Below are 27,758 nucleotides of genomic sequence, written 5' to 3'. Positions count from 1 at the left end.
ATAAGATCCTGATCTCAATAAATATCTTAGAAGTTTAAATTGAAAGAAAAAGATACCACTACTTTTCACTAATCATTAAAAGTAAGAAGAATATCTGTTTAATAAAGTACTTATAAACATAAAGTTATACATAAAAGGTTATACATTTGTATGCATATATAAAATACAGGAGTACTTATTGCTCAATTTCTTACACTAACTATGCAAAATATACATACATATATCAACCCATGACTGATAATATGACTTTAAAACAGCTATACGTTTATTTGGTTTACAGGATGCACATTACACGTCCGTGTACCAGAATCTTGTATCATATACGTCAGGTTTCAAATTGTTTCTAATTCTTAATTTACACTACCTGAACTCAAAACCATTATACTTGAGTAAATTGTAAAAACACAAAAAACCACGATAAGTACTTAATTTATTAAAATATTATTATCTTATAACTTATTTATTAAAAATGGAAGTACAAAAATTTTTCTGAAGAAACAAGGAAGCAACAGAATACTATTTACAGCATTTGCGTACAGAACAGTCGTAAGATTCACCACTATTTTCAACGCAGCGGTAAACCTTAATCTTCGAAATTTTATTATATTTCATTTACATATTTCATTCTCTTTTGTACTTACTCTCTTGTTATCCTAAACAAATATTTTCTTATCTACGTTTTCGTAATTTACAATTTTTCTTTTCCTATTAGCATCTGATTAATTTCATTTTTTTTCAATGACACAAAAAATTACCTACAAAATTATTTTTATTCTCTGTTGATACTAGGATATTAAAAAAAGAATAAAAGAATATTATTTGTAACTATTTTCTCATAGTTCTAGATTTGAATTTTCATTAGTCTAAATCTATACACATTTTGGACATTTATCATGTTGCATACATTAATATAGATAATGTTTACCATTTCTATGGTAAACCACTCGAAGGAACGAAATTACTAGATAGGGGGACAGTGGGGCGCTCCAAATCAGATTGATTAGCATTAAAGTCGTACTGCTAAAAACAGTCATGATCGTTACGTTTGTCCTGTACGATAAATTTCTACAAATTCCTAAGCAAAGATCTATGGATGTAGTGTTCGTTTAATTATTGTGATATTTTCAACATTAAATCTGACCAGAGAATATGCTTTTGATCAGTTGTAGACATCATCTATTTTATACGCCTACCATTTATACTTAAGGGGAAATAATAGAAATATGTTATTAGTTTGAAAGACTGAATGCAAAACATAGCATTCTTGACTCATCAACGTGGACTGAGGTACTTTTTTTTTATGTTTCTTTCTCGTCTACACTTTACTGCAACACGGGCCTAAGTTCTTGAGTCATGATAGGATAAGAAACAAGCGGCGCGGTCGCACCGGATATCGATAGAGGTAAGCTGGCAGGTTGTTGCGAGTTTGGAGGTTGTTGATTGGTTGCTTGTGGACCCGAACCGCTCATCGTGATCGTTTGCTGAGCCATCGTGACGATGGGTGGCGGTATGGACACCGGTGCCATTGAGACCGCTGCAATAGAAACAGGTGCGACTGTGGCTATACTTACAGGAACAGTCGCAACACTCGCGGTGACAGTACGCAACGTTCCAGCTGCTACTGCCGCGTTCACCATTTGTTGCGGTGTTGGAGCTTGCGATGGTGGAACCGTATTTGTAATAGTCACTGCTGGAACTGTAACTGCTGTCACGTTCGCAGTTCGTTTTCCAGACATTCTTAACTGGGCATTTTGATCCAAAAGAAACTCATTAGTTGCCGTCAGGTCACTAACCTGTAGAAATACAACATACAATCATTTTCCTCTAACCTACTATGTACGGGCTGTTTCATTTTAATATTTCTTCACGTCTTTCTTTCCAACTATTTGTTATTGGCATAAAAAATGTTTCATATAAAAATTGTTTCGTCTAAGTGGAAGTATCTTAAAAAATTCAAGGTTCCCGTTGCTTTGCAAATTCAAGAAATAGGCATATACTCAGACCTCGGATACTCTGTCATCTAAGCAAGATTCGTGTTTACGAAAAGATGCCTCCTCGCAATAGTACAAGTTCTGGTTGGAACGTTTGTTCAGGTAACGAATCGTTGGAAAGATCATTGTTATAATAGAAAGTATGAAACAGTTATAACACTGGAACAGTGATTAAATGAAACCGACTTGTTTCTTCAATTCTTCTATCTTTTTCCGTAATAGCGCGTTCTCGTCTTCCAAAACAATTGCTCTAGCTTCATTGCGCGGTATCACCGGATAATAATATCCTGAAGTAACTGGTTGAGCCGTATGTTGGCCAACCAGCGGCGAAGCTTCGAAGTGAACAACCGTTTCGCCAGAAACTATTCGTCTCTTTGGTTCAGGGGGTCCTATGTAATCGGGAGGGTGTGAAGATGCATTGTAACCGTTGTTTGTTACTAAATTATGTTGATCTTCTAACTGCCAGTGAAAGCTGTAACAAAAAAAAATATATACATATATATATAAGCATGTAGTCAGAAATCAAGTAACAATTCTGTATGTCTACCTGGATAAATTGTTATAACATTCAAAGAATGTGCACAGCATTGTGGAACTTCTTTTATCTAATAATATATTATAGAAGCTATATATAAAAACAAGTATAAGTACAATTGTAGTACTTAGAGTCTACAGAATGAAAAGTACTAATACATTTGACCACTAATTGAAAGAGACTCGAGACAAGACACCGTGTACATTTCGAAATTTCGTAGAACGACTTAATACATTTGTCTAGCTGTCGTTCGGACAGGAATTCGTACCAAAATACCGTACTCGTTAACGTCTAACGAAACGCGTAGGAGCAGGGTCGCCGAAACGCTTCTTTGCAACCGCTGTTCTTCTGCAGGCACTCATTCCCATCGCTCCGAGTTTCCGAGAACACGAAACGGTGAGTAACTAAAGAGTGAATCATGAAACTCTATCATCATTTTCGCGTTTGAAATTCATCCGACAAAAAGATGTTCCACATTGCATTGGCATAATTCAATTAGAACAGCCTACATAGCGCACTCGCGCATAGACGAATTGAATGAACCAAACCGTTATGACCTGGCCACTGTGTATATCTCCTCATTCATAATGCTACAGGAGTGTGCCGGGTTACATAACAGGTTGTCTATTTATATGCAGACATTTATCCTCCATTTACTCAGCTCAAAATCTATTTGGTATTCCAAGCGGATATTCCAACAAACATTGTATTCCCTCTCGAAATACGCATTTACCGACGTGCAATCGAATAACATTTCATGGGAGAGAAGAAAAAGCATGTAATCTGAAACAGCTTCGACCGTTGATACACACTTACTTTCTATCTTCCTCGTATCTACGATTCTCTCCGTTACTGGCACCATTGAAATTGTGTTGCGGCCGAGGCGCGTTGTGATGGGAAACCGCGATTAAGTTATGCTGCGGTTCCTCGTTCTTCCAATGTCTGAACTTGCAATTGGTCCTTTGACAGCTGCCCTTGATGAAATCTTTGCACATCGGGTACTCGGGCTTCTCATTGTTGTTTTTCAGTCTGGTTAATATATGGGAGGGCAGCTCCCCGGTCGCTCTGAACCTTTTCTCCTCGCTCTCGGTGCAATGGAGGAATTTGCATCCGGGCCAATTGCACATTCCGTTTTGGAAGTCATGGCAGAACGTGTACTCGTCTACGGGGTCGTCTTCCGAGCGTTCGTGCAGATATTTGCAACGCTTTCCCCGGTGGCAAACATTCCGCAGAAAGTCTCTGCAGACACGGGTCGGCGAAACATCGTCGATCGCGATCGGTGCACCTGCTATATTACTCGCCAGGCCGCCTCTCGCGCTATCCAACTTTTTTTTCAGCTTCTTCATCGATGATACATTGCGATCATGCCTCGCAAGTAATTTCTCTAACCGACCGTTATTGCTAGCACGTTACACGTGGCACGCTGCAACTATAAAACATATCATTGCAATGCTGTAATGTAATATCAACGTAGGATCAATGCAGGACCAATGATACAGTCAACGATATTTTGGATGTTTGCGCTTCCGATTTCTATCTTTCTAATCGACCAGCAACTGAAAATACGCCATTAACACGTTCACGGACGTGAATGCAAAATTACACGAACGCTATAGCATTCAAATTTTAAAGCCAATTTTTATTCATTTAATTTTATACAACCTTAAGTTTTTGTAATTAACACTAGAACTACCGAACCAGTCAAAATGACTGGTGGATGATTTTTTCTTTCACGATTAGTGAAACTATGAAAACGTTTTCACGAGAAATTTTTTCATATATCTCTTCTTTCGAGTACATGTTACCATAAATATCGTATGAAACCTGAGCAAATTCAATCTTGCTGTTATTATAAAGGGATAAGTCTGTCACATTTAGGGCTCGGTAGTTCTAGTGTTAATACACATTTCAAATTGGAATTTGTTTTTGTAATTAGTATACATTTCATTTGTCATCACTAATGACAGTTAACTTATTATTATTGTTTATTTCTAATCAGATTTCGGATAGTACAACTAGTTCAAGAAAAATTGCCTGTCTTTTAACAATCAATCTTGTCATTCGAGAGACAATTATTAATGTTTATTTTTCTTTTTTTTTTGGATATACACGCCGTCATTCAGAAGTCGGTCAACAGATTTCCAGATAGGTAAAGCGTTAATTAAGTTAATCATTTAATAGACGCAATGAGTTAACATGGACCGTATAGCAAAGCCGTACAATTGGAAAAGCGTTTCGATATACGAGAGCTATTTTCGTAATCGCTATGTAAATATTCGCTACATACATACATAGGTGACTGAAGTAGATAGTTACTTACTATTATATAATCTTAATTTTTAGTTTTTATTGTTTAGCAACACCGAATAATGTTTACTGAAAAAAATGGTTTGGATAAATTTATTTTAGTTTGACTTTATACAATTTATTGCTACACAATTAGATTTGCATTGAAATAATACAATGAAGTGCATTTTTGTGCCTGTAAATCACTGGACTAAATAATTCGTTGAAAACTGTAGTTGTTGCAATCGATAGTATAGGGTCACGGTTTTATTTTGTTAATTAAGTTAATGTTGTACCCCGTCGCTTGAGGCAAGAACAAAAAAGGAATTGGTGCATCGGTGATAAACAATCGGTGGTTTTGAACAGGTGAAAACAGTAAAAGGCGTTTCCGTTAAATTAATTTTTATTTTTTTTATATAATGACTATTACATGGGTAGTAAGATTATATCAACAGTTGTTATGTACAATATTATCCTTATTTGTAAAAACCTTCTCGATTTTAATATAATTTCAATCTACCAAGAAGGTAATGCCTACAATCGGTAGGCCAATGACCTTTTTTGGAAAATTGATTATACTTTGTCGTTCTCACGTGTGTGAATCAATATTTATGACATTGGAACGAGGCAGAAATAGATCGAGTAATGGCACTGTAACTAAACTAATTAGATTGAGAAAAATACAGATAATTTCAATCGTATAAAAAGAATCAATAGAAAAGTATAACTAGAACTTGTTTTTTGCTACAGACAGATATCTAGGCCATTTTTTTGTTTTTTTTTCTTTGCGAAACCATTTAACACACCGATTCAAACGAAAGTCATACTCGAAACATTCCCATTAAAATATTTTTTTGCTGTTTTGTATCCCAACATTTATTAGGTCGTTTGTACGGATATGCTTCTATTGTCATGCTACCAATAAAGAGAGGAAACAGTGCAAAGTGCTTCGACAATTCCTACCATACAGTCACACATTGCTAATTCGTAAACAGCAAGAATCATCGAAGTACCGGATGCATAACGAAACAGAAATTCGATAAATGATTAATAAAATAAGATACATTGAACGTCGAATATTTTATCAACAAATTATTTTCATATATACACAAAACAATAATATAAAAAAAAACAGCTGCGATTTAAAATCAATGAATGCTAACATTTAAATTAATTGTTTAATTAAATTTACAACGGGTTCGCACATAAGACGATTATCGACCGGGAAGAACAATAGTTCGACTTCTTTGACCTTTCAAAGGTTTTTCCTTGAGGAATGAGTAATAATAAGTAGATACTAAAGAAACCGAACTGTATGTATTGAATTAAATACAAATACGTTCCAATTGTTAAAATAAATATCGAGTATTGTTTAATCTAGAGCTCGTTAACGCTAGATAAAATGGTAAAACCAAATTTATTAAGGTAGCGAATACATTGAGAGATCTTTTTTCTCTTTTACAAAATTCGATCATCGTATATAAACTTGTAATTTATTCGTAATTTATGTAACAAACATCCAAGTCGCTGGACATGCAACATTGGAAATAATTGCAAAGAATAACGACGCAAAGTGTGCAGTGTAGTAAATGTAGATTAATACCATATTTTAAGAAGATATGATATTGAGATTGGCAGCATGTTGAACATTTTATGTGGCTTCCCCTATATTTCGGCTAAAATGGTAACATGTTAAAATGGTAACATGTTAAAATGGTAACATGGCATATTTCTGCTTCACCTCTGTTATCTGTTAGAGAAGATTTCTGTAATTGGTGCTTTAACAATTGTATCGGAAAAATATATACAATTCTTAATATACTTTGTTCATATAAAAATGTTCGAATTTTTGTTGAAACTACACACCTCCGGGTTCATTTGTCTTGCTTACTCAAAAGCATGTTAACAAACTATGTTTTAGATGTTTTATACCTTTATCATAGTACTATCGATACAAAAGGAAATACAATGTTACTGGTGAAAATTATATGTACATATGATACCAGAGCAAATACGTTAACGGACACATGGAATATCTAGAGATGTTGAAAATAAACCACACTGAATTTTTCTAAAATTTGTCCAATAGATGAGATACTATTGGACGGCTATAGCCGGTGTGTCCGTCAACACATTAGAAGATTCTTTGTAGCAACACCCATACTAACATAATCGCGATGGGTGCTACATATTGTATTGGTACAGAATAGGTTGTGTTTAATAAATCACCGCATTGTGCTCTGAGAGCAGTATACTTCTTCAGAAGCTCAGCTTTCTCTTCAACAAAAGTATTGTATTTCTCCTTTAAAATGACTAATTCTTCATGCAGCTCTTGAATTCTTTGAGATTCGTTCTTGGCACGATAGTATAGTTCCTTCAATCTCTCTATTACTTCTTCGGGAGATTCGTTGATTAACCAACCTTTGAGATTTTCCAACTCCATTTTAACTGCTTGCTGTGACTCTAAATTATCCTCTAGTTTTAAAGAATCCAAAGAACTAATTAAGGCTTGTAGTATGTAGTCTCTTGTATATAAAGTTTGCTGTGTATCGCTCTTAGACATTGGTTTCAATGTTTTGACATAATCCCCTTCTAAATGTTCTCCATCGCATTCTACATTTAATTCAGTGCTGTCTTTGTCTCCTTCGTCCTTCTTCGTATGTTGATTAACTTCTATCGGAACAGACTCATTAGAAGATTTACTAATCGTACTTTCAACATCAATTTCTTGTTCTCCACTTTCCTTTGTCTTCAATATGACCTGAAGTTGATGAGGAGCCTCCAATTGATTACTATTTTCTTCGGAAGCAAATCGAACTTCTGTTTTATAAGGTACAAACATTTCCTCTGCTACTACATAAGTAGGTTCTTCTCTTTTTAATTCTATAACAGACTTTTCGCTTGTATCGTCGCTGGTAATACTGCATGTGTCGTCCGTTGCTTCCGAATTGGTATCAGATTCTGAGTTCATGTCTGTATTGTCTATATTTACATTTCCATTAACCAATGTTTTTCGAGATGGTGGCGGTAAAATGTATTCTGTTACATTGTCATCGTTAGATAATGAATCATCCAATTGTTCTTTCGTGAAAGATATATCAGAATTGTTTAGTTGATTCGTATCGATATCCTGTGAATTAATTTGATTATCCTGTTCATCTTTTAAAGCACATAAACTAGATTCCGCATCAATGTCCATGTTATCCGCGTGTATAGAATTCAGTTTATTAAGAATAATGTTAATGGCTTCAATTGGATTTACTTCATCCTTCGACTCCAAATTGTCGTCTGAAACTATTTTTGTATTCATATCTTGCAAAACCTGCATATAATTTCTGAGGGCAGTGATCTGTTTATAAATATTAACAGAATCCAATCTGGAATTACATAACCTTGCTTGTAAATTCTTCTCGATTCTAGATTGATCTTCGAGTCTTTTTAGAAGATCCTGCTTCTCCTGTTCTACTTTTTGGACCATAACCTTCATTTTCTCCTCGGTCTCGTTCAATTTATTTGTAGTTTCCTGAAGTTTCTTTTGCGTGTCTGTGTATTTTCTACTAAGCACCTGAAGTTCAGTTTGAGTATGCTTTCCTACATTATGAAGACTGTGACACTCCTCCTCCGTGTCATTTAAACGTTCCTGTAACTGAGTTAACCTGTGAGATATTTCTACTTTCTCTTGTAATATTTTCTGTAATTCTTCCTTCGCTGTATTTTGGTATTGCGCTTTTTCCTCCAGAAGCTTTACTAACTCGTTTCTAATTTCATCTTCCGTATAATTCTTAGAATAAAAACTCAGTTGGCTTTCAATGGTTTCCACCCAAGACAATAGTCGATCTTCCGCTATCATTGCTTGCCACGACTGATTGGCTACTTTTCGAGTATTTGCCACAAGTTGTTGAAGATATACTAACTTAGATTGGAGCGCTTTCTCTCGTCTTGAGATTTCTTGCATTACTTGGTTCAACTTATATAAATCCTCGAGGGAAACATTATTAATCGTCGACATAACTGATGTACTAACACTAGCCTCCTTCTCATCAGGCAAATATAATTTTAGTGTTGCAACTATACACCCATGTTTGTACTTTCTTGTATTTTCCATCACATCCACTCCAAATTGCACTATATCACCCGAATGTACTTCTTTCGGTCCCGATTCCAAACCGGCAGCGCTGAGTCTTTGATTATTAACAAACGTACCATTGCTGCTGCGCGTATCTTGCAAATAAAACTTTCCACTAGTATACCATAACAGTGCATGATTTCTAGATAATACTTTACAATCAAAGATTGCGTTATCGGGTGCAGCAGTGGCTCTTGCTACGGAACGACCGATTTTAACAGGTTGCTCCAATGTCAGCGTACGCTCTTCAAAATGATGGGAATTCTCTCGACAGATTAAGACACCTTTGGCTGTCATTTTATTGTTCTGCGTAGCGTTTATATTCTGACTGGCAGGAAAATTGGCATTTTGTAACCATCCACCACTGGCTACAACCATAGCCGATGTGGGAAAACTATTACTACACAAAAATGAAGAGTCAGTTTGAAACTCGAAAGTCACTCGTTTACCGTCATTGAATGTGTGCGATGTCGTGTCAGTTTATCAAGGTACTGTTTGTTGTGTACACCCGATCAGGGAATTCGATAAAATTACCGTGTTTCGGTTGTTCGAGGCGTAAGATACGTCGGGAATAGGCGTGACATACGAGTTCACATGTTTCCGCGACAGAAAAAAAAATTCTGTTGCTACTCCAACGGTCTTCTAATGTTCCTTTTACTACTTGTCATAAATCTGCTCGTAACAAATAATACAGTTACACTGTATCTGCAAATTTATCAGCTCGCGAACATGTGGCTCGACTCGGTTCCAAAATCCGTTGGCTCTGGTTTATCCTCGAAATGTAATGAGAATGAATCTTCCGTACGCTTTAAGAACAGCGAAAAGATATGTTTCTCTGCGCAAGTAGCGGTAAGCGTACGCTTTCACACTTTCGTCCTTCGCACCAGTTCCCTTGCACTTTAAAGTCTTCAATTGTACGTTCGAAGAGGTTCATTCGAAAATCATAATACACTGAACGCCATGATCAACAACACCCGAACACGATTAACCGAGCAATGTTTCGATCAACTGAACAGATCAAGACCAAAAATATTGTTCTCGAACTACTGCATTACTGTACCGAGACACAAGTGGTCCACGTTCCTGTAACTCAATGCTCTTCAGTTCCGCGTTTCGCTGTTTATCGACCGGCGGCAGTATAGTCATCTATATGAACACAACGGTGTAGCAAATTCAAACGTAGGTATGCTTGGGCGTGCTACATCATATCGAATACTGAGATATAAAAAGAAATAATGTATCGCAAAACTATCTCTTCAAATGACAAGAGTACTATTCAAAATAGCTCGAAAATAAAAACTACAATTTTTTTTTACGCGAAGCAGAACAACAGTATTGCAATGGTAATGAATTAAAAAAAGAAAAGTAAAGCCGAAAATTTTAGATCAGAAACAAGAATATAGTCATTCACTAAAAATAATAATATAATGAAAGAGAATAATGAAATACAACATTTTATTCGTTTTATTCAATTCTATAGAGGTTATATACTTACGATTGTATAGAGGAATGATTATATTTGTAAAGAATGTTTACTACAATATTTACATATTTACACAGCCGTTTTTATAAAATGCATTTTTAAATTTTTATTTTTTATTTCCTCTATAAAATTAAATGTATACGCTATAGAAACATTCGTTTCCTCGTAGATATTAATGGACATTGTTTATCGCGTCAGTGAACTCAGATAATTTGCAAAAGAGTATAATAATGTTGATATAAAAAAAGCTGTCTCTCAGAAGTGACCCTACACCCAAGACACAGAGTGAAAACAACTTTATACCACATGTATTTATTACACTTTTAATATTATTAACGGTTAAATCTTGCTCAATAAAAATAAATACGATTTATAGATAAAATTAACACTTGGCTATTTTCAGCGCACAAATACAAGTGCAATAGGAATGGGCTTTCATAATCTGATATAACGTTAGAGTAGACATACTATTGAATATTTAATCGGCGAATTGAAGCGAGTTCAATACAACAGAGTTTAACTGTTCGTTGTCATATGTGAAATTTTTCTACAATTAAACTTAATGGCCGCATATCACAGTAAAATTTAACGATTGTTTATAATTTAACCAACTCTTAGTTGGCTCGTATTTAATTACACAAATGTAATATTAATTGTTAACATCGAGTAATACTTAGAATAAGCATACATCGATGTTATATTTCCGATTATATATATCGGAATTAATGCAAAACTTCGACAAACCTTTCGAATACATATTATAAGAAGCGTTATTATGTAAAAACATATGAAGGTCAATGTTTTTTGAGCGACTTACTATATATACATGGCAACGTCAAGAATAACCTCAAAGTCTATAGTATCGTAAATTGCACTGTTTGAAACGTAGTTTGCACGAGTTACAATTACAAAGAAAAATACAAGTTTTGTTAAGTTTAATTTGGTTTTATATTCCCTATAATTCTTATTTAAATTATGTTGCTCTTTACGTGTAAGTACACAGCCACTCAATTAATATATCTCTGATAAATGCATTGTAATATTGCATATTGCATTATAATATTTTTAATTGTACAGATACTTACATCTCGTGATTTTTGATAATATTTATCGCAACGACAATTTCAACAGAAGTAAAAAAAAAAATACAAGTAAAATGTCAGATGACGATGACTATATGTCAGATAAATTTTTGCAAGGTACCGACAAATCTAGTTCATCAAGTCTTCTATATAGACATGCAGACAAAAGAAAACTTGATCTACTAAAAAAGAAAATTGAAATTGAGGCAAAACTGAAAGAAAAACATTCTGTAAAATATATGGAACAAGAAAAAAGAGAAGCAGGTCTATCTTCTGCTATTGCTAGCAGCAATAAAGGTTTGTTTTCATATTTGTATACATGTTGTTACACTTTGTTTATCGCTTACATGATTTTATATCGTCATATAATTTCAGGCTTTGAATTACTCATGAAGATGGGATATAAACCTGGTCAAGGGATAGGCAAAACTGAATCAGGAATGACCGAACCCATTGGTGTTGAAGTCAAACTAGATAGACACGGTTTAGGAAAAGGTATCAAGAGAAAACAAACAGAAAGTAAAAGTAGTGCAGATAACAGTAAACTGGACAATAAATCTATGAAGGACTTTCGTGGTAGAATTGCTCAAAAGAGAGCAGAACAATTGTCCAAAGCAGATCTTTATAAAAGTCAAAAGATTTGCGAACAATTGGATACAGAACTAAATATAGAAAAGCCTGAGGAACCATGGTTTTGGTTGCCTCAAGAAACTGAAAAGAGCACAGATTCAGAAAGCGAAGAAGAAGAAAAAGAAGAAGAAGAAGAAGAAGAGTCTTACCAAATTAATGACAAACTAGAAATTCTTACTAAATATTTAAGGAAAAAGCATTTCTACTGCATTTGGTGTGGAGTAGCATTCGATAATGAAAATGATTTAATAAACAATTGTCCTGGAGATACAAGAAACGATCACTAAATAGAAATGGTGATACCTTCAAAGGAAAGAGTATAAACAATAAAAGAAATACACTAAATATGTCTCTATATTTTTACCTGCATCACTTATTGTAACAACCCTGTAAGAAACCATATATAAGGTATAAAAGGCTAAGGATCTAAGTAACATTAGTCATGTTTCCTTGATACGATCACCCACTGTGCACTGAGACATAAAAAACCCATTAGATTCATGATGCAAAATACTGAAAAAGTAATGCCCCCAAGATGGAAAAAATCTAATGCCATACAGTGTAAAAGCAGGGGAAAGTATCCTGTTTCTGCTATGCTATTATATCCTAGCAGGAGTTCAGCCACCCCTAGTCATTGTATGTTGGAGGGAAAGCTACCTATAAAAGCATCTGTTTGATTTTCCGTGCTTTCATTTCAGTCAAGTTCTTTGACCACACCTGTATCACTGAAAAAAAGTCTAGCACAAAAGCAAACATCAATTAAACAGAACAGATAAGATGGTCAAATTCTCAATGATTTTGTTATCGACTGTATTTGTATTCACTAGTTGCGCTATTTCTCAAATGATAGATGATGAAAGTTGTGAAACATTGCAGTCAGAAGTACATATTACGAAAGGTCTTTTTCTTTTGTTGAAATACATTTTATAGTATTTAACTTAAAAAATAAATGACTCCAAGAAATTTTTTCTTTTTTTCAGATGAATACGATGAAGTAGGACGTTTAAAGAGAACATGCAGTGGCGATATACCTGTCACAAAATGTGAAGGGTTTTGTAATTCACAAGTGCAACCCAGTGTTGCAAGTACTACAGGTTTTTCAAAAGTAAGTATGGAGATGCAGTAAGCAAGAACTTATAATGTTATAAATAAAAACGGAATAATCCTTCTTTTTTTCTTAATAGGAATGTTATTGTTGTCGGGAGAGTTACTTAAAGGAGAGACTAATTACATTACACCACTGTTATGATGCAGACGGCATAAAATTATTAAATGAAGAAGATAGAATAATGGAAATTAAAATACGGGAGCCAGCAGACTGTAAATGTACAAAATGCGGCGATATATCTCGATAAATATGATGAAAATGTAAATAAATAATATTGTGAATTATACCTTGAAATTATGTAATCAGAATTATATTCTTCAAAATAAAATGAAAATTACAAAACAAACTTGTAATAAATTATTTCCCTTTTCCTTGAGATTTATGTTTTACTCATGAATAAAACTAACTTTAAATTTTACGACTTCATCGAGCATTGTAAAACTTTTTAAAGTTAGAATTGAGTAAATTATGTATTAAAAATAGTTAGGCATTACTTAAAATTTAAAATAGGGTTTTAATATATTTTACAAATTTAATATATTGAAAATGTTACTACTTTCTTGAAGATAGCATATTTCTGTGTCAATGTTTTTAACATTCGATTGTCCAATAATTGATATAAACGAGTAAACAAAGTTATTAAAAAATAAGTGACTTGATTACCTTGATTACCTTGATTAAAAAGTAAAATGCGTGTGTCATTATATATTTCAAGAGATTAACTAACAAATAATATGATAACTATAATAATTTTATATAAAACGAATTTAGTACTATCCTCACTGATAAAGGGTCGATGTAATGCTTATTTTGCTGACAGAAAAACTTAAACATGGAGACTATAAATTCGTCATGTGATACAATTTGCTAATATGATATACATATATGTATTCTGAATTATTCTTATTGCTTAAAGCATTGAATCATCTCAATATTCTGACTTATTACTTTAATATTATTTATCAATTTGTGTTCTTATATTCTCATTCAAAACATACTGTTTCTCTAAGCAGTAATCAATAATTTTAATAATAATAGCCAATATCCGTTTTATAAATTATATTACCAACACTTTTCTCTTTAAATTTAAATGTATTAAGAAATGCATCCATAATATGTTAACTTTCAATGCATTGCTACTTTTCTATAAATCTTTAAACTTTTAAACTTGTTATTAATACTTCAAGATATCTAAACCCTTGAAATGAACTTCTACTAATGTATTGTTTATAGAACAAGTTACTTTCCATATGTATGTTGATTAAAATAAAACATTAGAACTACTTACGTTTACATTGATCGGAAATCTTGCTATTTAAGAAAAAAGATAGTCTTAGAAATAAGTGTTATATACTTTTATGTACGTATTTTCTTCCCTACAGCAGTTAACATAAGTATGTGAAGGGAAGGGAGAAAATGTGGCCACCTACAGGGTATAAAAGGGTATAACAAGAAGTCTACAAGCTCAGTAAAGTGCTAGACTCAGAAGGAAATGTATCGTGCTAAAACTATGTTCCTAAATCACACTGGTAAATGAATAGTACGCCGTCAAGACTTCTATAAAGCGAACAATATTGCATTTTAGTTCAAATTGCACGTGTATAGATTAAATATTATATATTGTTTAGTTTGTGCATTGTCCTTGCAATATACTCCATCTGAATTATGACCATTATTTGACTAAATACAATGGTAGAAGTAAAATGATAATTAAGAAGTTTAAAATTATTAGAATTCCCTTGATCTATTTATACGCATACACACAGAATATAAGTTAGCTGAATCTTGTGCATATAAACGTAATTTGTTTTTGTTTCTATTACTTACGTATGCAGTGGCAGTTGGTTTCTTGATATGCCTTCTGTTTGGAACTACAAAGGCAATTGGCGATGAATGTCAGGCAACACCAGTCATTCACTTTTTACAATATCCGGGATGTGTACCAAAACCAATTCCCAGCTATGCATGCAAAGGACGCTGTAGCAGCTACCTGCAGGTAAAACATAATAAGAAACAATATTTAGGACAACATTTCTTTTCTTTCCCATAATTAAGTTAACTACTGATCTAAAATAAATTTATATGTCTATATTAAAGTGATATTATACATTTGTTAAATACTGCTTTACACTGCTATTTTATACGAACTGTATGAAACATATAATCTATATAATAGTGACATAAAAATAATTCGTTGAAATTTATATAGTGTTTCGTAAGTATTTGTTATTTCCATTATTTATTATTGTTAAAAATGTGATCTTGAGAAATAGTTCGTTAATAGTTGTTAAATACTATCATAACTTTGCATAACCGTATCTAAGTGTATCTTAAATAAATTTTGGAAAATTATCACGCATAAAAATCGATTTGGTTAATACCTGTTTCTACAGGTGTCTGGATCAAAAATTTGGCAAATGGAGAGGAGCTGCATGTGTTGTCAAGAAAGCGGCGAAAGGGAGGCTAGTGTATCCCTGTTTTGTCCAAGGGCTAAACCAGGCGAAAAAAAATTCCGAAAGGTTAAAATATTGTCTCAACTGAATCACAGAATCCTGAAGATTTAGAGTATATGTGAAAATTGAATAACACGTTGTCAGGTTAATCACTTGAACAATAAAATCAGGAGCAAAGCTTCTCACACCACGAGTTTTCCACAGCCATATTGTTTTCGTCTAACCGACTAGTAGGAAACGCATAAAAAATTAATATTGCGCGCGGTTTGAAGTAGATTATCTTACGCTGTTCATTTGTATTACTACATTTTATTAAATTGTTGATTTTATCTCTGTTACATCGAATAATTTAAAAAGTGCAAACTAAGATTTACTTGTTTTTTTTTGTGAAATTGGAAATCATAAATTGTATGAAAAATGTTTTTTGCGAATGTTTTCACAGGTAATTACCAAAGCACCTCTGGAGTGTATGTGCAGACCATGTACTAGCATAGAGGAATACGCAATTGTTCCTCAAGAAATTGCTGGATTTGCTGATGAGGGTCCATTCACAACATCTGCGCATTTTAGGAGATCGTCCGACCTACAATAACCAATTTCTCTAATTTTATGCTGAGAATTAGCGAATGAAAAAAAAATTGCAAAGAAGAGATATTTATTTGCTTGATATATGATATTATAGACATCAGAACTATTGTAAACATATGATTATTATTATAATTGTATAGAGAAACTGAAAATATAGAAAATATTTAACGAAACATAAGCACAATAGTGAATATCATATTAATCACAAACAATTATTTACCTTTCTTTATATGCACGAAAATTGTATTTAAAGGGACGTTTGCATTTATTACTCATCGATAAAAAAAAATTAACGGTTATTTAGAAAAATGTGGAGAAAGTTTACTAACATTTTGGTGGATGTACATCAGAAGCCTCATTAGTTTGTTATAAATAATTTCAGTTATATTACATACATATAAAATAACTACATTGTAATAAATATACAATATAGGATATTACGCATATCTAATGTTTTGAAAATGCGTATTCATGTTATACAATACGATTATAATTATTGCATCTTAACGGTATGTTGCAGCTCATTACATCCTGTCAAGTATACATTATCTACAATCTTCGAATTTCAAGTGCATCAGATATTAATGTTACTTTTATTCCGTTTAATTAACTTCATTCAAAATCGTATGCTTATAATTCGTTCATTATTATTATAGATGTAACTTTTACGGTTATGAAGACAATATACGAATGGTGTTACAAAAAAATATACAGATTACTTAGTTCAGTGAATACTTCATCTTCGGCGTTGCGATCGATGCATCTAGACAGGCTTATATTCGAGAAAATAATCAACAACAGTTTGACATGGAGTTCTTTTTTATTATTTTTTTTTTTTTTTTGTATAGATATGATTTATCATAGAAGTTTACGTGTATCTGTGTATCGTGTTCTGGAGTCTTTTTTCTTAGTGATATTTTATTTATAGTATGTATATGTATATTAAGGTAAACGTAAGTACACGCAGATATATGTATAAACAGTTAATATACGTGCGTGTCCATACGTAAATTGTCGGCACGTTAACGCCGCATGCACGTGCAACAATTTCGCGACAGCGCGGCCATTGCCTTTTATTTCTGCGATCTGTCCAATTTCCACTTACAATGTTTATTTAGTAAATATTTACAGTGTTAATCTTTTTTACTTGCAAATCATTTATCCACATGTTTCCAACAGTATTTCTTTTTTTTCGTTCAGTTTAATCATATGTATAAATTATTATTTTATTTATTTAGTGCTTTTCGAGCACGTCTCGCGTTTCATCTCATCGAACGATACATTCCACGATGTGGTAGTAGAATACAATCCTTCAAGGAGACGAATCTGAAAGATGTATTATTCGCATACTTTTTTCGTCATGTTTATGTTATTTTTACAGTGTGAAAAAATCAGAAGTAACATACTTTTCCTTCTTTTTCCGTCAGTCTCCCTTTACGTTTTTTCGTGTCTCTTTTCGTTCTTCATTTCGTTTGAAAAAAAAATATACAGAAGATTTTTTATTCTCCAAATTTCAGTGACAGAATTGATTGTAGTTAGGAAAATAAATCGCCCAATTGGTCTGATTTTCTAATATTTTAAAAATTATTTCATGATCTCATCGATAATATTTGGAAGCAATATACGAACACGGGAGAGAAAATAAAGAGACTTTTGAGAATAAGCTACAAAAAAATTGCTACATATTATAAAGGAAGTATCGAACTATAACTTTATGAAAAAAAAGTATGATCTTTTTCTATAAATAATTAAGGGGTAACATGTACACATATGCAAATGGGTATGCATATGCTTGTAACAGACATCGAATATAATATTCAGAAACTTTATATCCCTTCAGCAACATGCAGTTCATAAAAATTATGAAGAGCGAAAAACCTTGGCTATTAAGTCTACTATTCACGAAGGACTAAATGAAAAGTACCTACACTTAAAAGTAACCGAGTGTATTCCATGTTCTCGGTACCAATCAATAATTACAGTTTCTTAAATAAGGAGAGTATATTTAATAACATGAGAAACATTAGACAAAAACAATGTAAAATTGTTTCCTAGAATTAAATAAAAATAATCTTTCGTTATATAACTGCACTCGAGTTTACCTATTTCCTTTTCGTATGTATAATAGTATATTCAAAGGAAATTGTATTTTTCACACTGTACTTTAAATTAGTATAACAATTTTATACAATTTGCTACGGCACCTGCCACCTGAATTACATGCAGACATTCCATCCCACGCACTATAATCTGTTCTCTCAATGATTATAAATAACTAGTGTTAAAAAATAGTAGCGCCTTAATATGCACACCATTTGTATCCTTCCGTTTCCTAGTCTCAACATAATCTACACTACGAACCCTATGTTTCGTAATGTTATGTTACACTTTTCACTCTCATTCTTTCTTTTCTTAGTTTACGAACGTGTTTTTTTTTACCTTTTCTTACAGTAGAATACATTGTAAGTTCGCAAAGATATAAATTAGTAATTCTGTTTATAATCGTTAGAATAATAGGAAGAACCGTCGCCCTTTTATCAGACTTGGTTATCAATAGTTTCCTTCTGCTTACTTTTTCAAATTGAATTTACTTAAAATTGACCTACTTATACACACCTGCGATCTGCAATTCGTTTTATCTAAGCCATACAGCAAACATGCTTCAGTCGCTTCACGGGTATCGCTAGGTGGAAATATTCAAAGCGTTCTTGATCTTCCAATACTCAAGCGTAAAAGAAAAATCAGAAGATTCAGTTTTAGTCGGGCGATATTCACAAGCTGCAGTGACGCGTCTCTCGCAAGACGTATAAGAAATACGATAACGTTCTCAAGTTGTTTTTTTTTTTGCTTTATTTAAACTTTAAACCATTTCAATGAATTATATATAATAATTATCTTGCATTTACTTTTGTATCATAATTAATAATTAATCTTTATGTATAGCGGTCTCAGCCATTGTGTGTCCGTTTTTTTTTTTTAATATGACATCCTCCTTTTTATTATCTTTCACTTCTTGTTCTTCGAAGTTCTAGACTATATTACATACACCCACGCACTACTATCACTCCATTGTTTTTCTTCAATATATACCACGTTTTTCTTTAAAAAAAAAAAACTGCAATTTGATCTCACTTCGCGTATCATTTTAACGGGGGAACGTATATTTAAGTCTTTTTAACAGACGATAATACGCCCGATCACTGTATCGTCAACAACGATCTTGGTTCACGCCGGTTGATAAATCTTCTACACTGGAAGCATCGTCAGCTTCTTGTAAGCCAGTGAAAAAGGACGTCAATGCCATTGTCGCTACGCCATGCCACTCGCGTTGTGCTGGCTCAGGACTCTTTTTCCACGTCAGGAACGCGTCGCTCGAAATTATATTGTAGTCAGACAAACTTGTCATAATATTAAAGAGGATACCTACAAATTACGAAAAAGTTTAAATACAATTTATCCAATTATAATAGAGTTCATATATTTGTTTCTTAGTACACTTTCTCATAACTTACCGGATGGATATTGTAGTTTGTGCAAATGGAATTGAATTGCATAGAGACATTGCAATTCTAAGGATTCATTTGCATCGACGAATCGACGAATTAATTGTTGCAAATTAATAAAAAGTTCTGTTTTCAAATACCATTTGTTATTGACTGGTTCTGAAAATAGAATAAAGAAAAATTTAACAATTGAAGTACTCGAGAAATGCAGGTAATACAGCACGTAATACAACAATAGATTCGTACCCATAGACGTCTCTAAAATGGCAGTCGTTAATACTCGAATAAATTCAGGCTCCTTGACTCGATTATCTACATTTACCTATGGATGATAAATAAACAAGATGAGCACATGTTATTCACGATAAAATTTAAATAATTGTATCGCATATACTTACAATTATCCAATCACAAATTTCATCGAAACTACTTTCTTTCATGAGTCTTCTAAGTTCATTGTGAATTTGTTGTAACGTGGGCTGATTACTACTTGAGCCTTTGGCACTATTATAATCACCAGTGCAGAAATCCAAGTTCTGAGAAATATGACAATGAATATAGTTTTATTCATTCGTTTTCTCAAACGGTGCAGTTTTAATAAATGATAATGTGATCTTACGTAGTCTTTAATAATTTTATCAACTTCTTCAAGCTTCGTGTCTAGTATATTGCTCATTTGAAGTTCACTTTGGTCCCATTTATCTGCGACCCATTTGGATCCTTTATCTCGGCATAGTTTGGATAACACTTCTCCAAGAAATTTGCCTACATATCCTCGACTTCTTAAATTATCAAATAAAGGTCTTAGTTCTTGTAGGGGTAGTAATTCTTCTTTTATCGGATCCGCTATAAAAAAAATATTAAAGATTAACAAATGTGTTTAAAAATACCACGAAGGCAAATTTGAATGTCTAATTTCAGGCCTGTTGAGCAAAAAAACCCGCATGGAAATACCCTATGGTAAAAAATGTTCATCATGTCGTATGATAAATTTTTCTAAAATACGTAATTTAGATTATATTTTATTTATATTCACTTACATAATATCTCTGCCAAATATAACCACACCTTCGGTATATCCAGCAGTAATTCGTCGACCAACTCCAATATTTCTATGAACCTAGAAATTAATTACATTTTAATACGTCTGGGAAAAAAGTAGTTCTCAAATTATTTGCAACATGATTTTGTTCAGTATCCTTTTGGCTTAATATGTAACATTCAGCACAACTTCCTCTGCATAAAAGTCTCATCATATATTTTTTTAACACAGTGTATGCAGGACATGCATTACTGTATTCAAATGTGAATCTCTATTTATAATGTCTACATATAATGTGTTAAGTATAATAAAAAGGAAAAGGAAACATTAGAAAAGTCACTTTTCAACAAGCACAACTTACCCATTTCTAAGGTGTTGCAAAGGCAAAATTTTTTGTGAAACTAAATACGATATCAGATACGAGACGCGTTCTCTGTCGACCGGCGACTTTTCCAGGACGAAGTTGATCAATTCACGTACGAATTTAGATAACGCATTATCGAACTTCTGTTGAATAGCTAACCCAACGGTCTGTAAGTTAAAAATAAGCGTCATCAAACACATGATATTTAAACACATAATTAATAAGTAGACTGCGGATTTTATATATTTATGGAAAAAATGGGCAGATGCAATCAAAACAACCGAAAGATAAAACAATTTAAGGATGTTGATACATTATTTTGAACCTTAGAAAATTTTTAAAGAAAAGAAGAAATTTGGCATTTGGCTCCTGTGCCTTACAATTGACGAAGAAAATGTTTATTTTGCATAAAGATCCGCAGTCTATTAATCAGTGTAAACTCCGCGAATTTTGCGAAGAAATATGTCCTCTCGTTGGTCACACAAACAATGATTCATATAAATGTAGCATTTAAGCCGATTTATAGCACTGTTCTAAAGACCAAAAAGAAGGTATTGCGTAATATAGCACACCAATGACTCAAGCATCACCTAGGAAATAGCAGAGATGGATCTAAGGAGTGTGCTAATATTTTTTGACACGTTCAATGATAAAATTAATTTATAAACTAAGCAACTGTGTGAAAAAAGGTGAAATGTTTGTAAAAAGCAAAACATGAAGGAAATTTGACAGAAACTTACTTCCGTTACAGGATTTTTAAGATAAGCCGTCATCAATTCGTTAAAAGCTTTCATGAATTCTTCTTCCGATAGTGGAGGTTTATGACTACTAGAGGTAGATTGCGAGGATTTAACCGATGGTGGCAAAGAGACGCTTTGACTTTGTGAACTATCTAACAACGAACTGTCTCTACTTGACGATGAACTGCTCAACTGATGACTACCATTTCGTGAACTCCTACCATCTGTAACATTAAAATCACACAACCTTTTCATTTTCAAATCATACAAACGACTTGAATGGAGAATAATTTAGTACATAAAAACATCAGAATCCTTTTGGCAAACAACATCAAGCTATACTTTTCAAAAATGAAAAATTTCACATCATTGTATTATATTACTGTATGAGATTAGAATTCAGTATACAATCATTTGAATTATACGCACCATAGGAAGATTTGTAGTCACGTCCGTACTCTCTGGGACCAGTAGATCTCGATCTGAAATCAACAAAGAAAAAGTTTTAATTAAAAATGTCGATTACTTTGTACGTACAAGATGTTGATTTTTTAAAATGTCAGATGCATATGTATGATCATGTAAGATAGATAAGAAGATGTCAGAAACTCTAGCCTAGCAACATAATTTCATCACGTTCGTCCTACTGAACACATAATAATAAAAATTAAAATAGATATAAAAGAAAAGGAATATTTACCCAGAGAGTTGCGGAGACATCATTCGTTTCTCTTGATCAAAGGTAGGCATATTTTGTAAGCATGCGAATTTGTTTGAATTTATTGCCTTTAAACCACAATTTGAAGGCGTTTTCCACATGTACATATTTCTGGCACCTAACTGCATGTCATCTATTGGGGGCTAAAAAAATCAATTATTACTTAGTATTTAATTTTCAGAATAGTTAGACATTAATCAGAATAATAAAACTTTAATAATTAACTTACAGGTTTATTTTTAAGTTTCGCAGTTTCAACAGTATATGGTTGTCTTGTCCTCACAACCGGTTGACTCCAACCAGCATCATCAGTTTGACCAACACCACCTGCGTTAACCAAATCATTATTCTTAGAGTAAAAAACAATTTGTACGAAAATATGAGTGCAAACTTAAATTAATATATCAGAATGTACTACAATCACTACATTTTTCAGAAACTCTAGTCTGGCAAAAATGTACAAGAATCATCATGAAAAATCGCATTTAAAACACAACATACAGTGAAATATAAAATGACAAAAGTCGATAATACTTACGACTCCTTTTTCTATCACTAGGACGTTCATCTTTTCGTGGTGTATTCAAAGGAGTATTGCTCAATTGGCTATCTAGTCTTTCGTCCTCGGCTTCCTTTTGAATTTGATCTATTGTTTTAGGAGTGCTATCGACTCTTCTTGGAACCCATTTATTTGCTCTTAAATCTATGACATCTTGCAGCATAAAACGAATTCTGGAACTAACTTTTCCGTTTCCTCGCAGCGAAACAATGTCTTGCATTTTATTGAAATAATCTTGCATTACCTAATTAAAAAAAAAGGAGGGAAGATTGTACAAAATAATTTTTTTTTTTTTTTGGAAATCATTACTAAATAATATCATGTGCAAGCGTAGAACACATTTATAAAAAGTAAGCTTACATCTAGTCGTCCTTTTGATTCTAGATCCTTTCCGATTGTTGTTAACAATTTGCATAAGCACTCAAGACTGTCTTCATCACTTTGATCAAACAACTGTTCTATACAGGCACGCATGATTTTAGTGGTTAGCATTCTTTGTTTGTACAATTCTCCAATAAAACTATAAATAAAAGGATAAACGTGTAGTACGTTAAATTACATTTTCGTATTTCCCTAAAACAAGTAAATACTTGTATGAAATATGAATTAATTACCGTATATTTCCTACGGATTTTATACGTATTCGCCGTTCCTCTTCCTCGAAAGCTGTCATTAACTCTTTCTTTTTCTCCTATTATTAAATAAAAATAATTATTGAAATGTAGAAAATGTTGTGACTAAATTTGTAGTAGCTTCAACTTATCATTAAAAAAAACTCACGGGGTCTGGGCATTCTTCAATTTGTTTGAACTTCGTATTTCTTGCCTCTTCGTTAAGCGAATGCTTCTCGTATTCCTTTTGACAACGAGAGACAATGAGTTTTCTGAAGCTCAACGAACACTCCTGATTCTCCACATTTTTATCGGTACTGCCAGAGACCTCCATCATACTAAGTTCTTTACACATCAATGCATATGCGACAGAGAAATTTGGTTCATCGACAGCCTAAAAAACACACGTTTGCGCACGCGATTAATAATACAAGAATTAACTGAGGAAAAAAAACCACCCTTAATAAGCATCTTGAGTTTACTTCAGTTTACCTTTTCAAATACTAAATTGATAACACCTTGCAAACGTTCCGGTGTATCGATATTCAATGCACGAACTTGATCGACTAAAGTATTGAATTTTTGTGGAGTAAGTTTATTTAATACACTCCTAACTCTCTTGTAAAGAGCTTCAGTTTTTGCTTCATCTTCGGTGAAAACAGGTGCCTTCATTCGTGTCGGTTTCCATGCATTCTCTGTTTCTCTCAATTTTACATCCTCTTTCAAAGACAACGACATGTGAATAACATTTGATTTCTGCGGTTTAGATGATTTTCCTGAATGGCTCTTGCGATTCGTTGCTAACTAAATAAAGACAAGCGCACTGCATTAAGATTTGTAAACATTCACAACGAGCTGGTACAAGGTGGAACAAATGTATCAGAAAGAATATATTTCTGTCAAAGTAATTCAGTCCACTACTTTCATTGGTAATAAACATCATTTAGTAAAACTCGGAGATAAGTTTAGCTTGCATTCCGGAACTTTAATAACTTACCATTCGGGTATTTAGTTGTGGTTTTATGAAACCAGGAAACAGAGCATCGTGTCTGATAGGATTCGAGTTAAATGGTCGAATATCTCCAGCAGACCGTGACTATGGAATTGAAAATTATAGTTTAGCAATATCATATACAATACATATACGCAATTAATACAGAAATATGAATTTATGTTACCTTCGCACCATCTTTCAGAACAACATCTAGATCTGGCAAATTCGCGGGTCTAATCTTGCTATTCGGATCACTTTGCAATGTAAACAAAAAGTCTCGATCGTAGACCTTCTTGCCGCTTTTATTTAAGGGACTCCATTGGCCATCCTTGTATTTATATTTGAGGGTTATCTGATTCGTAACAGGTGTCTCCGTCTGGGCGGGTGGCTCGCTTTCAATTGGTTTCTCTATTACCGGAGGCCCTGCTAGTTTTTCCTCGCTGGGCGTCCGGATCGCCGAAACCTTTGAATTTTCTTCATTCTTTTGTGCTACTATTGCTTCTACGTCAGACTCTTCTTTCATTTTTGCATGATCAACAACATCGTTAGGAACTGGTTTTGCTTGCATATTACATACACTCGATTCATTACTATCTTCGAGCTTCGGCGAGGGTTCCTTTACGGTTTCCTCGTTACTTGGCAGTTTTTCTATGACAGGCGATTGCACAGGTCCGCTCTCTTTCAGAATTTCGGTCGTCGGCGGCGTTACGTGTTTCTCTGTCTTCGCAGGAATGGAAGCAAGTTCCTTTTCTTTTTTTGATTCATAGTTGTCTTTTTCCTTGACATCTTTTGTTATCTCCCGGCTCGCTTCCTTGTTACTGTCCTTCGCCGTTAAAGACTCCTTGCTTTCTTGTTTCGTTTCGGTCTTTGTTGGCGGTACAGTGTTCACGAAAGCGTCCATATCTGTGCCTTCTTTCTCCGCTCCTTTGCGGTTAAGTTCACGAGGTTTGAGTTTCTTATTACTCTTTTGCTTCTGCATAGCTTTACCTGTAAAACAGAAAAAAAGAATGTGTACGTTAATTTACACGTGACTCAACGAAGCGTTCATCATATTTTCTATGAGATTTCTGCGGATGAATAAATTCTATTCTATATTAATTCTATAAATTAATTCTATTCTTTGTTTATCGATGCAAAAAAAAGATCGACCAAACACAGCATGGTTATGAATCATAATCGTTTGTACAAAATGATCATTGCGCCGATATCGGTACAGAGAGATGCAAGCTGTAAAGAAAAGTGAGCATTTCGGCTAGAAGCCAAGGATAATTATAGTCACAGATCTCACAGCACACTTCGCTGCGACATTTCATTTTTTTATTGATGTGTACACGAATTTACAGACTGTGAGAACACAGAAATCCAATTATTTCGTGATCAGAAAATACTATTTAAAACATTTTGTTAACACACGAACGATACATTTTTACATTCGTGCCTGCACTCGTTCAAATAATTGATAAAATGATCCGTTTGCAACGAACAAAAGCAAAAAATGTATTATATAAGATACTTCTTAATTTTCTCACGAACACCGACTGACCAGATGTTCTAACGTGTTTCAACCAAGTCTGACATCGGATATCGAATCTACTTGACGTCGTCGAACGCATCACAATTCATAGCAAGAAATCGACTACTTCAACGCATCGCTGTGAAGTTGAAAAGGGGACAATTATTGAAAAATTGAAAAGAGATTCGTTGCTAGTCGATCTTTCAACGTGTGTTTGTCGTTCGGTGCAAGTCGTTCTCGAAAACTACAAATTACTTATTGTGTACCATGATCTCTGGAACCTCGTCGATTACGACTCCTCGATCGAGAGCTACTGCTGACACGAGCGCTGCCATTAATTCTGCGGTCGCCCATTTTCACGGTGTTCGAGGTGGTGTGTTGCGCGCACTCTGCGTTATTTACACGTGTTCGAACGACGGTTTTGGGATTGTTTTTTCCATATCAAAAGCATATCGCATATTAACGAGTCAGATTCAAAACTCTTTGTGCGGCTCAAATTTCAATGGCTCATGTGAACGTGTGCGTGTGCGCGAGCGTGTGTGTGTGTGTGTGTGTGTGTGTGTGTGTGTGTGTGTGTGTGTGTGTGTGTGTGTGGGTGTGTGTGAATGTGTACTGTTGCCGCTGCCGCTACACTGCTGCTGCTGCTGCTGCACTGAATCAGTATTTATTTATAAACCTGCCAAAAGCTTGCCAAAGTCGGGGTAGATAGAATCATGCTCGCGGATGCAACATACAATGATGAAGTTGGCATTTTGACGTTTTTTTTTTTTCCTCCCCCCGTTGTTATCTAGGCGAACGCGAGAAGTCCGCGGAATAGACAAAATCGAGAACGTACACGCGAAATCGTACAGAATTCTCGGCGAACAGTGACCCGGAAGTGAGAGTCTCGTATAGCGACAGGGACTTCTTCGTAATTTTTCGGAACGGTCCGAACGTTCCCCCGATCAAACGTCGGCCGAACACTTCGGGGAAAAAAGGCCTCCTTCGGAAGCTCCTCTTACGACTTTCGCGCAACTATTTTAACCTGTGAACTGGTGCAAACCAACAGGCACGACACAGGATTTCTTAAATTAGTTCTGTTCGCCGGTTGTGTTCGGGCGCATGCGCAGTGGGGGCTTTCCTGACAACCCAACCCGACACGAGCTCCTAACGAAATATATCGAACAGGAGAATCGTGAGCAACGTGTAGTGTTCCTTCTAGAAAGAATTTTCGAGAAATTTTATAATTGGAAATACTAGGAAAATTCTTATGAATCTCATTTATTTTATAACACATTTTCGGGGATGAATTTTCAGTTAACTCAAATTGCATATTACTAATCAATCGCGTACGTATAAGCATATCTACAGGCAGCATATCGATGCCTACGTATGCATGTTTGCAATGTGAAAATTTATAATAATTGTTGCGAATGCGTGTCGATGTGAGGTA

General features: G+C 34.0%; 5 protein-coding genes and 1 non-coding gene across 9 annotated transcripts in view; 2 read left to right on the top strand and 4 right to left on the bottom strand.

The window, feature by feature from the left end:
- Positions 1–75: 75 nt before the first annotated feature.
- LOC143355816 (zinc finger CCCH domain-containing protein 10) lies at positions 76–15,196 on the bottom strand. The gene is made up of 4 exons (XM_076790940.1): positions 15,069–15,196; positions 3,343–3,955; positions 2,178–2,463; positions 76–1,793 (listed from the first exon to the last, which is right to left on the bottom strand). Exons 2-4 carry the CDS (start codon positions 3,870–3,872, stop codon positions 1,323–1,325), a joined length of 1,287 nt encoding a protein of 428 aa, XP_076647055.1. The 5' UTR covers positions 3,873–3,955; positions 15,069–15,196; the 3' UTR covers positions 76–1,322.
- On the bottom strand, positions 5,198–10,072 carry Slmap (Sarcolemma associated protein). Its single transcript, XM_076790939.1, has one exon. It carries the CDS (start codon positions 9,314–9,316, stop codon positions 6,947–6,949), a length of 2,370 nt encoding a protein of 789 aa, XP_076647054.1. The 5' UTR covers positions 9,317–10,072; the 3' UTR covers positions 5,198–6,946.
- Positions 10,921–12,422, top strand: LOC143355817 (G patch domain-containing protein 11). 2 transcript variants are annotated; one of them, XM_076790941.1, is made up of 3 exons: positions 10,921–11,412; positions 11,499–11,800; positions 11,879–12,422. In XM_076790941.1, exons 2-3 carry the CDS (start codon positions 11,578–11,580, stop codon positions 12,418–12,420), a joined length of 765 nt encoding a protein of 254 aa, XP_076647056.1. In that variant the 5' UTR covers positions 10,921–11,412; positions 11,499–11,577; the 3' UTR covers positions 12,421–12,422. The 2 variants fall into 2 exon arrangements, with proteins under 2 accessions (XP_076647056.1, XP_076647057.1); XM_076790942.1 differs by lacking the exon at positions 10,921–11,412 and having other exon boundaries at positions 11,456–11,800.
- Burs (Cuticle-tanning hormone bursicon) lies at positions 12,898–16,368 on the top strand. The gene is made up of 6 exons (XM_076790944.1): positions 12,898–13,031; positions 13,114–13,238; positions 13,318–13,472; positions 15,126–15,237; positions 15,635–15,760; positions 16,137–16,368. The coding sequence occupies exons 1-6, from the start codon at positions 12,911–12,913 to the stop codon at positions 16,284–16,286; spliced, it is 789 nt and encodes a 262-aa protein (XP_076647059.1). The 5' UTR covers positions 12,898–12,910; the 3' UTR covers positions 16,287–16,368.
- Positions 16,369–17,353: 985 nt separating this feature from the next.
- Positions 17,354–27,758, bottom strand: part of Eif4g (eukaryotic translation initiation factor 4 gamma) — a 48,966-nt gene continuing 38,561 nt past the window's right edge. For all 3 annotated transcript variants that reach the window (XM_076790594.1, XM_076790595.1, XM_076790593.1), the window contains exons 8-25: positions 24,998–25,800; positions 24,817–24,915; positions 24,312–24,623; positions 23,989–24,213; positions 23,823–23,899; positions 23,569–23,728; positions 23,188–23,452; positions 22,879–22,976; positions 22,632–22,792; positions 22,361–22,413; positions 21,932–22,155; positions 21,189–21,358; positions 20,826–20,905; positions 20,405–20,631; positions 20,184–20,321; positions 20,032–20,107; positions 19,795–19,944; positions 17,354–19,705 (exon numbers count right to left, since the gene is read on the bottom strand). In XM_076790594.1, coding sequence (XP_076646709.1) covers positions 19,491–19,705; positions 19,795–19,944; positions 20,032–20,107; positions 20,184–20,321; positions 20,405–20,631; positions 20,826–20,905; positions 21,189–21,358; positions 21,932–22,155; positions 22,361–22,413; positions 22,632–22,792; positions 22,879–22,976; positions 23,188–23,452; positions 23,569–23,728; positions 23,823–23,899; positions 23,989–24,213; positions 24,312–24,623; positions 24,817–24,915; positions 24,998–25,800 — 3,533 coding nt within the window. In that variant the 3' untranslated portion in view covers positions 17,354–19,490. The remainder of the gene's footprint in view (positions 19,706–19,794; positions 19,945–20,031; positions 20,108–20,183; positions 20,322–20,404; positions 20,632–20,825; positions 20,906–21,188; positions 21,359–21,931; positions 22,156–22,360; positions 22,414–22,631; positions 22,793–22,878; positions 22,977–23,187; positions 23,453–23,568; positions 23,729–23,822; positions 23,900–23,988; positions 24,214–24,311; positions 24,624–24,816; positions 24,916–24,997; positions 25,801–27,758) is intronic.
- Positions 21,653–21,817, bottom strand: LOC143356009 (small nucleolar RNA SNORA53). Its single transcript, XR_013082603.1, has one exon. It is a non-coding gene; the product is annotated as a small nucleolar RNA SNORA53 (small nucleolar RNA).

This window comes from Halictus rubicundus, chromosome 7 (assembly GCF_050948215.1).
Source record: "Halictus rubicundus isolate RS-2024b chromosome 7, iyHalRubi1_principal, whole genome shotgun sequence".
Classification (NCBI taxonomy): Eukaryota; Metazoa; Arthropoda; class Insecta; order Hymenoptera; family Halictidae; genus Halictus; species Halictus rubicundus.
Note: the sequence above shows the minus strand (reverse complement) of the source record. Positions and strands in the feature narration are given on the sequence as shown.